The sequence below is a fragment of the Crocuta crocuta genome, unplaced genomic scaffold (genome assembly GCF_008692635.1).
Source record: "Crocuta crocuta isolate KB4526 unplaced genomic scaffold, BGI_CrCroc_1.0 scaffold85, whole genome shotgun sequence".
NCBI classification, from domain to species: domain Eukaryota; kingdom Metazoa; phylum Chordata; class Mammalia; order Carnivora; family Hyaenidae; genus Crocuta; species Crocuta crocuta.
Window position 1 is genome coordinate 4453001 of NW_027530620.1, and position 14983 is coordinate 4467983.

At 37.3% G+C, this 14983-nt stretch overlaps 1 protein-coding gene across 2 annotated transcripts in view; it reads right to left on the reverse strand.

Moving 5' to 3' along the window:
• DOCK7 (dedicator of cytokinesis 7) overlaps positions 1-14983 on the reverse strand; it is a 212361-nt gene that overhangs the window by 168331 nt on the left and 29047 nt on the right. For both annotated transcript variants that reach the window (XM_077768102.1, XM_077768100.1), the window contains exons 3-7: positions 9797-9972; positions 9539-9607; positions 3141-3270; positions 2827-3039; positions 2394-2479 (exon numbers count right to left, since the gene is read on the reverse strand). In XM_077768102.1, coding sequence (XP_077624228.1) covers positions 2394-2479; positions 2827-3039; positions 3141-3270; positions 9539-9603 — 494 coding nt within the window. In that variant the 5' untranslated portion in view covers positions 9604-9607; positions 9797-9972. The remainder of the gene's footprint in view (positions 1-2393; positions 2480-2826; positions 3040-3140; positions 3271-9538; positions 9608-9796; positions 9973-14983) is intronic.

A 14983-nucleotide genomic window follows, 5' to 3' on the forward strand; every position in this document is an offset into this window, starting at 1 on the left:
GAGACTAGAGGAAACAGAAGGAAGGATTAGTGACCTGGAGAACTGAGAAATGGAAAGCAAACAAGCTGAATAGGAGAGAGGGAAAAAAATAATAATAAATGACAATAGACTTAGGGAACTCAGCAACACCATCAAGCATTAATAACATTCGCATTATAGGGATCCCAGAAGAAGAGAGGAAAGGAAGTAGAAAATTTATTTGAAAAAATAATAGCTGAAAACTTCCCAAATCTGGGGAAGGAAACAGAAATATAGATTGAGGAAGCACAGAGAGCCACCAACAAAATCAACCCAAGGAGGTCCACACCAAGACACACTGCGGCAAAAATGTAACCAAGACACATTGTAACTAAAATGGCAAAAAGCAGTGATAAACAGTATTTTAAAAGCAGCAAGAGAAAAGAAAACAGTTACATAGAAGGAAAACCCCATAAGGCTACCAGCCAATTGTTCAGCAAAAACTTTGCAAGCCAAGGGGAATGGCAGGATATATTCAAAGTCCTGAAAGAAAAAAACCTGTAGCCAAAAACACTTTATCCAGCAAGGCTATCATTTAGAACAGAATGAGGGTAAAGAGGTTCCCAGACAAACAACAGTTAAAGGAATTCATAAGCACTAAAGTAACCCTACCAGAAATTTTAAAGCGGCTTCTTTGAGAGGAGTAAGAAAAGTAGGAAGCATAAAAGGAGGAAAATTAAGTATATCTCATGATACGAAGAAATGAGTAAAACTCAGTCCAGGGAGTCACAAAATTTAAAAAATGTAAAGCATGATACCTTTTATAAATGTTGGCTGGGGATGGTAAAGAATGGGTTCAAACTAAAGCAACCATCAACTTAATATAGACTGTTTATGCATAAGATGTCATACACAAACTTAATTGTAACCACAAATCAAAAACCAGTAATAGATACGCAAAAAATAAAGAGCTAGGGATCCAAGTATATCACTAAAGAAACCCAGCAAGTCATGAGAGAAGTGGGCAAGAGAAAAAAGTTAGAGACTATAATGCTAAGTGAAATAATTCAGTGAAAGACAGAACCCATATGATTTCATTCATATGTGAAATTTAAAACACAACACAAACAAACACACCAGAGAGAGAGAGAGAGAGAAACCAGAAACCAGGTTCTTAACTACAGAGGACAAACAGAATACTACCAGAGGGGAGGTAGGCAGGGAAAGAGGATGGGTGAAATAGGGAAGGAGTTACACCTGAAAATAATACCATATGTGAATTATATTGGAATTAAAATTTTTTAAATAAAAACAAATAAATAAACCACTGACTTTAATAGGGTAGATTTTAAATGGAAATTATACCATAATAAGGCTATCAAAAAAACAAAAACAAAAAAGTATTAAAAGAATTGATATCAGCTATCCTGATATTCAAAAGACAAAATGCTAAAGCTCTAACAGATTTCTAAATAAATCTAAGTAAATATATAATGCCTTAGCTTTCAAAGGAAGAAAACTGCTCAAGATATCCAAAGAAGTGGTCTGTCCCTATTACCACTTTTAGGAAGTTCTATGTATAAAACTTCCTTTTTCATAAGTTAGAACTAATAACTAACTATAATAATAACATGATATAATGAAAAGAGCATAGACATTTTTTTTGGTTTCTTTTTTTTTTATTTTTTTCCAGTTACTGGGTGCAAAACAGTGAGCATGCCAGCCAGTTCACTTAACAAATGCTTCTGAATCTTGGTTTCCTCATTTGTAAATAAAGGAAATGATATCTACCTTATAGAATTAACTGAAAACAGGGTGAATTAAAATAGAAATTAAAATAAAACAAAGCACTTTGTGAAGAATATAAATTCAAGACGTTATCATTTTGATGATGTTAGTTCAGAAGTCATTTGACTTCTTTACATAAAGAAAAATATATATACTTCAAAATCTTCAAAAAACCCACAAAGCCTACCATGTAACAAATATATAATCAAGTCTTTAAGGGAAAAGATACTTTGTGCCTTTATATTCCCCAAATCAAGTACAGTGTCTGGTAAACACAAGAAATTTAGCGTATTATTTTTCAATTTTAAGACTAATTATATAGCTGTGACAAACAGTCATCTTCGCCAATGAGTCAAAACTGTTCTTAAGCTCACCTTCATACACAGTTTTTTTTTTTTAACTTTTTTTAACAAATAGTTTATTGTCAAATTGGTTTCCATATAACACCCAATGCTCATCCCCACAAGTGTCCTCCTCCATGCNACACAGTTTTAAAGCTTAGTAGCATTTAAAATTATGTAGAGAAAAACAATACTTCTCAAAAGGACACAAATACAAGCATAAAATCTACTACGATTTTGTGATACAAATACTCAAAGCATTATTTGAAAAATAAAAGCTATACAGTAAACAAAATAAATACTCACTTGAGGGATAAACATTTTACAAGAAGTCTTTGACCAAAATGTTCTTTGGGCACATCAGGAACACTAAGTCGTTCTATTGGCTCTTCCTACAAATTGATAAGCAATACTAAAATGAACATTCGTCATATGTCAACCCTTTATAATTTTCTAATAACGTATTTTATTAATCTGATACATTTAGTCTTCACAACTGAGCACAGAAAGAACCAATTTACCCTCAAACAGAAATCATTAGATCCTAAATGTGCTCAGTTAACAGAAAGTATATTAAGTTATATATTAAGCATAATATATAATATATATTTCATTTACTAAAATTTATACCTATGTTTCAGGTAAGTTTTATTCCCTATATTATTAGAATATTTTATGCGATACTCCCAAAATATCTATCTTAACAATCATCTGCTTCTTTATACACAAATATCTATACCTCATCTGGTGACGGGTGCAGTGCAAAGAGCTCCTTGTGACGGTTTGATTTCCTTTGGTCATCATTCTGACGGTCTATTTCTTCATTGGGTGTTCGATCAAGTAAATTAGGAAGCAAAGCATCAGGAAGTGAATTTTTCAAGTCAAAAATACTGCAGGCCCAGCTACCCCTTGGAGTATCATCTATTGACATTGAACGTCTTTTGAGATCATCCTGTCATGCAACACATTAAATATAAATATGTTACTTAAGAAGTTAAAAAATAAACTGCTTTAAAAAAATTTCTTGTAATCATTTAAAAATAAAAGTATTACTTGTTCATCCTGGTAGTTGTTGCCATCCGGAGCTTCATCAGATTCAAAGACCTGTTTGGGCAAACCTTTTTGCCTTTCTTTCTGTTTATCTAATGTATTAGGGTTAAATCCTGTTCCCAGTTTATGATATCTATTCAAAATAAAATAGTTAAATACATATCAGATTTTGGAAATGTTTCATTTTCAACATATTGTAATAAGCCCACTATTCTCTGTATTTCTTTACATCAATAAGGATACATCCCAGCAGTTTTGATTGTGTGAAACATTTAACCAGAGTAATTGATTAGGAAGACTTCTATTCACAATTCCTTTACTCCAACTAGAGAACAGAGAGATTATGAGATTCCAGAAGTAAATCATATTGTCCTCCTTTCCACAGCAACCATGAATATATAACTTAAGTTGTACTTACAATTCAGAGATTTTTTTTTTTTTTCAATAAAAAGAGGAGGAGGAGAAGCCAGGTTAAAGAATAAAATGACAGAGTTGAAAATATATATACATTCATAACAATGTAAATTTTTCAAAGGCAGAAAAACTATAAAGCCACAAAAAAGTTCCTATATCTCATTATGTATACATGACCTTAAACAAGCTAAAGCTGCAGACTTTAAAAAAATTTTTTAATTGTTTATTTTTATTCTTGAAAGAGAGAGAGAACGAGACAAAGCACGAGGGGGAAAGGGCATAGAAAGAGAGAGAGGAAGACACAGAATCTGAAACAGGCTCCAGGCTCTGCGTGGGGCTTGAACTCAGGAACAGTGAGTTCATGACCTGAGCCAAAGTTGGATACTCAACTCACTGAGCCACACAGGCACCCATAAAGCTGCAGACTTTTAAAATGAAAAACATGGCACAAAAACAGACACACAGACTAATGGAAGAGAATAGAGAATTCAGAATTGGACCCACAAATATATGGCCAACTAATCTTTAACAAAACAGGAAAGAGTACCCAGTGGAAAAAAGCCTCTTTAACAGATGATGCTGAGAGAACTGGACAGCAATGTGCCAAAGAATAAAACTAGATCACTCTCTTACACCATACACCAAAATAAACTCAAAATGGATAAAGGACCTAAATGAAAGACAGGAAACCACCAAAGCTAGATGAGAAAGCAGGAAACAACCTCCTTGACCTCCACCGCAGCAACTTCTTACTTGACACATCCCCAAAGGCAAGGGAATCAAGAGCAAAAATGAACTATTGGGACCTCATCAAGATTAAAAGCTTCTGCACGGCAAAGGAAACAATCAACAAAACTAATAGGCAACCGACGGAATGGGATAAGATAGTTCCAAATGGCATATCGGATAAAGGACTAGTATTCAAAATCTATAAGGAACTCACCAAACCCTACACCCGAAAAACGAATAATCCAGTGAAGAAATGGGCAGAAGACATGAACAGACACTTCTCCAAAGAGGACATCTAGATGGCCAACAGACACATGAAATACTACCTCACACCAGTCAGAGTGGCTAAAATGAGCAAATCAGGAGACTCTAGATGCTGGCGAGGATGTGGAGGAACAGGCACCCTCCTACACTGTTGGTGGGAATGTAAACTGGTACAGCCCCTCTGGAAAACAGTGTGGAGGTTCCTCAGGAAACTAACACTAGAACTCCCCTATGACCCAGCAGTAGCACTGCTAGGAATTTACCCAAAGGATAGAGGAGTGCTGATGCATAGGGGCACATGGACCCCAATGTTCATAGCAGCACTTTAAACAATAGCCAAATCATGGAAAGAGCCTAAATGTCCATTAATTGACGAATGGATCAAGAAGATGTGGTATATCTATACAATGGAATACTACATGGCAAAGAGAAAGAAAGAATGAAATCTGGCCATGTGTAGCAACGTGGATGGAACTAGAGGGTGTTAGGCTGAGCGAAACAAGTCAGGCAGAAAAAGACAGATACCATTATGTTTTCACTTATAAGTGGAAGAGGAGGAGAAACTTAACAGAGGACCATGGGGGGAGGAGAAGGGGAAAAAACAGTTGGGGAGAGGGAGGGAGGCAAACCATGAGAGACTCTTGAATACTCAGAACAAATTGAAGGCTGATAGGGGTGGGGGAGAGGGGAAGGGGGGTGATGGGTATGGGGAAAGAGCACTTGTTGGAATAAGCACTGGGTGTTATACGGAACCCAACTTGACAATAAACTATTAAAGAAAAAAATAATAATAGGTTAAAAAAATGAAAAACAGCAAGATCTCCACCACTGTATACATATATTATGTAACAATATATGTTACATAATATTGTATTAGACTCAGAATAACTCTTAAATCAATGTAAACTTCTTGCCTGAAAACTCAATATCCAAAAGCATTAAATAGACACTAAGACCCAAGAGCAATTACTGTTCCACACCTCATATAGTACAACTGGGGAAAATTTTAACTGGAACAAAAACAATCATGATTACCAGAGGATGATATGGTTCTTGCCACCAGTGAATTTATGAAATAGTAAAGAATCACACTTAACATGAATCATTCATATTGTGTCTTGTTGCTAAAGATATTAAAATAGCAGCTACATGATGTTCATATCACTGCGTAATCACAAAATAAAAGACAGCATTTTCCTCTGGAAGAACTAAAATAAAGATACTCAATTTAATAACATAAAAGGTATTATTCAAAAGCAGGTGTTTTAATCTTTCATAAAATGTTTAAAGTGCCTTAATTTGTGAGGTTGTATGTCTAAGTTGCTCTAATAAAAGAAATGTGTTACATTCTGCCTCCTTTATGACCTAAAAAATTGACAGTATAAAACTCACAAGAGCTGAGAAGAATAGCATGTTGCAGGATACTCTTTTTTCTTAAAGCTTCTTTTTTTTAAAGTTTATTTATTTATTTTGAGAAAGAGAGAGACAGAGACAGAGAGTGGGGGGTGGGGGCAGAGAGAGAGAGAGGGAGAAGGAGAGGGAGAGGGAGAGGGAGAGAGGGAGAGGGAGAGGGGGAGAGGNGCCCAATATGGGACTTGAATCACAAACCGTGAGATCTTGACCTGAATGAAAACTAAGAGTCACATGCCTAACGAACTGTGCCACCCAGGTGCCCCAATCAATTCTCTTCTAAATTATCACTCTGACCTCTAGTTGGTTGCTATGATAAGGCTCTACATGATTACCCTTCCAACCCCACACATACACCACCATTGCTCTGACCTCATATCTCAGCATTCTTTCCCTCATTTATCCTTATTCCAGTCACACTGACCTCTTTGCTATTCCTTGAACACCCCTAGCACACTTCCAAATATGAAGCCTTTGCATATGATGTTCTTCCCTCTGCCTAATACACTCTTCCCCCTGAAATCCAGAGGGCTCACTCCCTCACTCCCTTCAGGTCTTGGCTCAAATTCACCTTATCAGTAAGGTCTCTTCTGATCAGTTCTACAAAGTAGGAAATTTATCCCCTCTTTCTTGGCTCTCCCTATTCAACTCATCCTACGTTTTTTCCTCCATAAGAGTTACCTCCACTATACCTATTATATATTTATCTGTGTTTGTTTCTTGTCCATTTCCCTTATACTCAAATAGAAGGTAAGTTCCATGAGGGTAGGCAGTTGGGGTTTTACTGACTGCTGTATCATCACTGCTTAGCAGAGTGCCTGGCACATACTAGACTGAGAAAGTATTTGCTGAATGAATAAATAAATGAAGTACCCTCTGTTCCTTTATCCTTCTGTGGTGAGTTATAGAAAAATGGCATGGTTTCATCTTACGGCTTACTATTCTACTCTTCAGTCATGTCTGCCTGCTTTGCCATTAAGCCCATCTGCTGAATTTTTTATTTTTTCACTGAATCAAATATTAATTTCCAAAGATAACCAGTTGATTTTTACATGATTATCATATATTTCCATGTCTCCTTGAGGATATATATATTTTTTAATGTTTATTTATATTTAAGAGAGAGAAAGAGGGATAGTACACAAGCAGGGGAGGGGCAGAGAGAGATGCAGACAGAATCTGAAGCAGGCTCCAGGCTCTGCTCTTTCAGCACAGAGCCCGACACGAGGCTCAAGATCATGAGCCATGAGATCATGACCTGAGCCAAAGTTGGATGCTCAACTGACAGAGCCACCCACACACCCCTCTACTGCCAACTTTAAAATGTTAATTCTGGGGGCGCCTGGGTGGCTTAGTCGGTTAAGCGTCCGACTTTCCGACTTTCGCTTAGGTCATGATCTCGCGGTTTGTGGGTTCGAGCCCCGCGTCGGGCTCTGTGCTGACTGCCAGNATAAAATGTTAATTCTGTTATTTGTAGTTTGAGAATTCTTTTGAAGCATGCTGGTCTTCATCGAATAGTTGGCAATTTTGGGGTTCTGTGATCATTTTTAAATTTATAACCCCATGCCTGCCTGGAAACAGTATCTGCTTTGCTCAGCCCATATCCAGTGGTTGTGGAAAAGAGGTAAGTCACACTGCCAGGCAGAATCTGCCAGTAGCTACTCTTTTGGGTATGAGGGGCTCCTTCTTCTTCCATAGCATGCCCACCTTGGCCACTATGTTATCAGCTCAAGACCCCATAATAGATGCTCTAAAAACAAGGCAGATAGCTCTGCAGCCACTCTTGTACAAACATGGTACAGGGGATTTCAAAGTAACCAAATGTCAAACAGTTACCCCAGGTCTCCCATCTATAGCCTGAATTCACTGCTTCTGAGCTTAAAGCGCTACCGAGGCTTCTGCATATATCTTCTCCTTAGATTATTCTGTACTATGGTTTCTTTTTATGTCCCAATCACAACTATCTTCTACCTTTCAGGGATACTTTAAAACTTGTAGTCCAACAAAATTACCCCTTCGTCATTTACTACTGCTGATAATAAATAATATCCAATGTAACAGAAAAAATGTCAGCATTAGAATCTGATGTTCCTAGGTTCTAATCTTGGCTATCCCATTTTCTAGCTGTGGGACCTCAAAGACATTACTTAACTGCTCTGAGCCTAAGCTATCGTATCTGTTGGAACCTTAACTGAAAGGAGTGTAAAGTGTGCAATAAAATGCCCCACACATAGTAAGCACCCAAAAGTGTTAACTACCTTACCCTCTTGTCTAAACCAAGGTCAGCATCCCATGATGAGAGTTAAGTAGCAGACTCCATGATTCTGAGATTAATATGTTTTGCAACATCTTTTTATACTAAAATTTCTGATTAGAAGTTTCCAACACACATTCTTCTTTACGTAGAGGTAAAGATTTTTGAGTTATCTGACAGAGGAACAGTTCTCTTCAGTAATGTCTAAAATCTAGTTCTTGAAATACTTATCAAAATTGTAAGTTCATAAAAACAGCTCTTCTTTATAAAGGGTAGCAGACTGTGCTTTTATTAGGTCACACTAAAACTAAAAAGCATGTCAGCAGTGTCCCCAACTGATGCTTAGCATATTAAACCCGGTGAAATAAGACAGCAGCCATAAGGGCAAAACAATAGCAAAAGATACATCACTGTTGATCGTACAATTTAGCACAGATAACTTCATTTCTGAAAACTATGTCATAACAGAATTCTCTACTACTTCAGTCACTATATTTCCTTTAGAAAACTAAAATAAGGCTAAGAATTTTTAGTACAAAGACTCTTCATTATGCAAATTAAAATTAGCAAAGGAAACTTTTATTTCTTAATCTGACTTGATATCTCAAACACCATCCATCAGAAAAATAAATTTTGTGGGAAAACAAAATACTATTTTTTAAAAAATATTTACCTGATTAGATGTACAGGTCAAGAGTCTACAAATAGTTACTAAAGGGTAGAGACCTTTCAAACAGCTTGATCAGGAAAACAGGCTATTCAATTAAACTTAACTATTTAGGTTTCAATAAACTAGATTCTTTTTGAGAAATACAAATTATTGTCAATACCTACCCGTGAATTCCCAAAAGAATTAGGCTATAAATTATTATAATTATACATTATTAGTTATTAATGATCTATGACAATACAGAAATACTACTGACAAACATATTGTTCTATACGGAAAGTGAAAGTAAGCAGCAGTAATTGCAGAACTCCTAAGGAGAAAACATCTATATACAAAATGTTCTTCTTTTGCTTCTTCAACTATTTTTTTAAATGAATTTTCAGGTCTCATAGTTATTATTTTTTTAATGTTTTATTTATTTTTTAGAGACAGCAAGTGGGAGAGGGACATAGGGTGTGTAGCAGGCTCTGCATTGACAGTAGCGAGCCTGATGTGGGGCTTGAACTCATGAACCAGAGATCATGACCTGAACTGAAGTCAGAAGCTCAACTGACTAAGCCACCCAGGTGCCCCAGGTCTCATAATTATTATTAATCTACCTTAATACATTTATAGATCCTACTCAATATTTTTTAATGTTATAATAAACATATAACTTACTTTCTGATCACAATTGCCCAGTCTTCTGTATAACTTCTTACACAATCTCTAACATGTGGATCCATTTCACTATTTCAAAAAAGAAAATACATTAGTAATTTATTAAGAAAAGCATTGATGTTTGTGAATTTGGTTGCTTCTGTTCTTGTTCATATAATAGGAAACACCACCACCACAAGAATAGGATCTAAGTAAAATCAGGAAAGGTAAACTTTCCACAGTTACACTAAAACCAAAAATAGGTAAATGTCTCCTTACCTTTCTTCAGGTACAGCTGAAACCAGTGTTCTACAGTCCCTAGGACTATAAACAACTTCAATATCATCTGGAGGGAATTCAATCAAATCCTTTAAAGGTCCAGAATCCACAGCTAAAGGATGAGTAATGAGGTATTCTTCCAAATCCACTGGATCCACTGCTTCAGTAAGGGGCACCTATTTTATAAAGAGGGGTGGATATGAGAGGTGAGTAGAAAAGAAGAGGTAAATGTAAAAGTTTTTAAACTTTAAGCAAAGGAAATTTATTATTTTAAAAAATATACATTTTTGTAGTCATTTCTAAATATTACTTCTAAAATGTCAGCAGAGGGGCACCTGGATGGTTCAGTCTGTTAAGCACCGGACTCTTGTTTTCAGCTCAGGTCATTATCTCACAGTTCCTGAGATCAAGCCCCACACCAGACTCTGTGCTGACAGCTCGGGGCTTGCTTTGTCTCTCCCTCTCTTTCTGCCCCTCCCTGGCTCACACACGTGCAGGCATACATACACACTGTGTCTCTCTCAAAACAAATAAACATTTTAAAAAATAAAATAAGGGGTGCTTGGGTGGCTCAGTCAGTTGAGCATCTGACTTCAGCTCAGGTCATGATCTCATGGTTGGTGAGTTTGAGCCCTGCATGGGGCTTGCTGCTGTCAGCGCAGAGCCTGCTTTGGATCCTCTGTCCCCCTCTCACTCTGCCCCTCCCTCACATACTGTCTTTAAAAATAAACATAAAGAAAAAAAAAAGGATAAAATAACATGTCTACAGAGATTCAGCCAGGTGCACTAAAGAAACCAAAAAGTGTTGGCCACCTTCTACTTGTTTATTCATTGGGTCATATTATAAGCTGGCTTATTAGACTTTGCCCATTCTCCTCACATAAAGTTAGTAAACATAATTAACAGTTTTAGAATACAGTGACAAAATGCTCTTTGGAAGGATTCTTTTTTTGTTTTTTGTATCTTTGAAATTGTCACTGCTAAGTTTCCAAGCAATGTTTTCACCTTATTGTTATTATTGACTATTCTAGTAAAACTACATAAACCAGTCTGTGGGAGGCTGAAAATGGCCCTCCAAAGGTATCCACATCCCAACCCATGGACCTTAGATGACAAAAATAAATAAATAAATACAAATAAAAAGGTATTTAAAGATACGATTAAGGATCTTAAAATGGGGGTATTATCCTGGATTATGAGTGGGCCTAAGTGCAATCATATATATCTTCATATGAAGACAGAGGCAATTTGGGCCACAAAGAAAAAACCATATGAAGACACAGCAGAGAGAAATTTGAAGATTCTGGCCTTAGACAGAAGTGATACAGCCTCCAGCAGCCACCAAAATCTGAACGAGGCAAGGCACTGATTCTGAAAGAAGCTTCTGAAGGGAGTGTATGTAACCTCACCAAAACCTTGATTTCTGCCCACTGATATCAAGCTCTGGACTCTAGCACTGTGAGAGAATGAATTTCTGTTGTGTTATGCCACATAGGTTGTGGTAATTTGTTCTGGCAGTCACAGGAATAGTAAAAGTATCTATTAGCAATTAATAGAATATTCATGGAATTCCTTAGCCACACTGAAATTATACTTTTTAATAAGATACCCTACTTCCTTTCTGACACAAGAAAACATATTCAAGCAAAGCTATGAAGAGTTATATGACAAATGTCCAGTTGTGGACAATGAAAATATGAACATGTAATTTCTCAAGATATTCAACTGGGTAAAAACACTGAGACTTGCAGGTATATGTTACTATATAGAGGGTGCATTAATCTATGCTGCTTTGGACTAAAGAACTAGCAACAGGTAAAGCAACATTTTAAAAACAGTTAAGTAAAACAATAAATGACTAGCATATCACAAACACTCGAAGACAGTATCTATTATTATCATTATATGTGTTTTCATTCTAACTCTCCTAAACCCTGTAAGTTAATCAGTATTTCAATTCTACGAATAAAGGCATTTGTGCTCAAAGAAGTCAAACAACTCCTGAAAATAAAGCAGCCACAAATGACAGAGTAAAATTTTAAAATGGGTCTTCAAGGGGTGCCTAAATGGCTCAGTTGGTAGAGCAGGTAACTCTCAATCACAGTTGTGAGTTCAAGCCCCACACTGGGCATGCAGCCTACTAAAAAAAGGGGAGCAGGAAGGTCTTCAAGCTCTTAAATTTATGGGTTTTCTCTCATAAGCATTCTATCTTACCTATTTTCTCAAGTACATAATATACTATCATGGTGTTCTTAATTCAAGGAAAGAAGCAATTCAATAGGGAAATGGAATATTCTTCAACCATAATTGCTGAAAAAACTGGGTATCTATATTGGGGGGGAATGAATCTCCATCCTTGCATCACAACATATACAAAAATTAAATTGAGATGGATATGGACAAATATAAAAACCATAAAACTGCTAGAAGGAAACATAGGAGAACATCTTCATGATTTGGGAGTAAGCAAAAGCTTCTTAGACATGACATAGAAATAGTCATAAAAGAAAAATCTGATACATCTAAAGACAGTTTAGAAAATGAAAAGGTGGGGAGCCTGGGTGGCTTAGTCGGTTAAGCGTCCAACTTTCACTTAGGTCATGATCTCGCGGTTCGTGGGTTCGAGCCCCGCGTCAGGCTCTGTGCTGACTGCCAGCTCAGAGCCTGGAGCCTATTTCGGAGTCTGTGTCTCCCTCTCTCTCGGACTCTACCCTGCTCACGCTGTCTCTCTCTCTCCCTCTCCTAGAAATAAATAAAAAAAAAAAGAAAAAGAGAAAGAAAAAAAAAGAAAATGAAAAGGCAAGCCACACAAAGAGAAAATATTCACAAAACATATTTAACAAGGAACTGGTGTCTAGAATATATAAAGAAGTCGAACATCTCAATAATAACATAACAAACCACCTCTCAAATGGGGGAGACAAGTTGATAAGACATTCACAAAGGAAGATATAGGAATGGCCAGTTGGTTAGCCCATTAAAAAGTGTTAAATATTCAAAGTCACAAGGAGGCAATTCCACTTGCTGGCAGATGGAATAAACACATTTGTCCCTATTCTTCCCACTAATTAAAACTATACACCGTGGACAGTCTGTATAAAAGAAACATCAGAAGACTCCAGGGGCACCTGGCTGGTTCAGTCAGTTACACATCAGACTCTTGGTTTTATCTCAGGTCATGATCTCAGTTTCGTGAGTTTGAGACCCGTGTTGGTCTCAGTGCTGGCAGCGCAGAACCTGCTTGGGATTCTCTCTCTCTCTCTCTCTCTCTCTTTCTCTCTCTCTCTCTCTCTCTCTCCTCTCTGTCTCTGTCTCTCTCTCTCTCCCTCCCTCTCCCTCTCCCTCTCCAATCTCTCTGCCCCTCCTACATTCATATCTCCGTCTACCTCGGAATAAATATATAACCTGAAAAAAAAAAGAAAAAAGACTCTATGGGCCCCTGAGTGGCTCAGTTGGTTACATCTCTGACTTTGGCTCAGGCCATGATCTCATGGTTCGTGGGTTCGAGCCTCACATCAGACTCTGGACTGATAGCTCAAAGACCGGAGCCTGCTGTAGCTTCTGTGTCTCCCTCTCTCTTTTTTCTCCTCCTCTGCTCACACTCTGTCTCTTTCTCTCTCTCCCCCTCTCACCTCTCTCTCAAAAATAAACATTTTTTAAAAGACTCTAAAAGGTAGAGAAAAAGGCAAATCAGCAGGGATCTCAGAATGCAAGGAATGGCACAACAGTGAGTTGAATAAAACTTCTTTTTGCCTTATGTACTCCAGACTTGTAGCTACAAAAGTTCACAAACCAGAAACACCAAGGAAGATGCAGGGTGGGGTTAGCAGGAGCCCCAAAAAGTCCTGTTCTTCCAATCAAAGGACCAAGAAAGGGGCAACAAAGCAAAATAGAAAAGTTTTAGACAATAACTACTCTACTGTAGCCCAACACTATGTGAAAAATTGTGGACCCACTCATATCTACACAAGTATGGCCAAGTGGAGAGCTAGAATTCACTCTCACAAAGTTGTAACAAGGCATTCAACATTCTCCACCAAGCATCATATCACAGAAAACAAAGGAGGGACCTGGGATTTTCATACCTACAGGGAAGTATAAGCCCTCCGCCCCCACAGTGTCACTGGAGACCATATAGGGACATCTACTCATATGCAGTAATAACAAGGCACTTCTTCCTCTTACTGCTGGGATAGTATCAGAGGAGATCAACATATAATACAATAAAGGGTAAAGGGATGTAAAGGCACATAAAATTTCTAGACCTCGCTCAAATTGGTAAAATGTCAATACCAGTTTTGTGATTAAATTATGTATATATAATATCGTAAGCAACCATTAAAAAGGCTATGAAAAGATATGCAATTAACAACATGACAGACAAATCAAAATGGAATTATAAAAAATGTTCAGGTAACCCACAGGAAGATTAAAAAAAAAAAGAAGAAGGGGCGCCTGGGTGGCTCAGTCGGTTAAGCCTCCAACACTGGCCCAGGTCACGATCTCACAGTTAGTGGGTTCAAGCCCANAACAGAGAGAACAAAAATTAAAATGGCAGACTAAAGCTCTAGCAGAATAACATTAAATATAAATGGTGAACATACACCAATCAAAAGAGAATGGCAGAATGAATTTAAAAATATGTCCTCCTCATATCAGATAAAGGGCTAGTATCCAAAATCTATAAGGAACTCACCAAATTCCACACCCNTTCCCATGGGGAGGGGGGGAGATGGGCATGGAGGAGGGAACCTTTGGGGATGAGCACTGGGTGTTATATGGAAACCAACTTGACAATAAACTATTTGTTAAAAAAAAAAACAAAAAAACTATTCACTTCAAATAAGATAATATAAAAAAGTTAAAATAGGAGAATGGGGAAAAAATATACCATACAGATATTAATCAAAAGAAAGCAGAAGTGGCTATATTAATATCAGATAAAGTAGACTTCAGAGCAAAGAAATGTAGTACATAAAAAGGGTCATTACCAGGGCACTTGTGTAGCTCAGTTGGTTAATGGCCCAACGCTTGATCTCAGCCTCAGGTCATGATCTCACAGTTTGCAGAATGGAGTGCAGAGCCTGCTTGGGATTCTCTCTCTCTCTCTCTCTCTCTCTCTCTCTCTCTCTCTCTCTCTCTGTTTNTCTCTCTCACTCTCTCTCTCTCTCTGCTTCTCCCCTGATT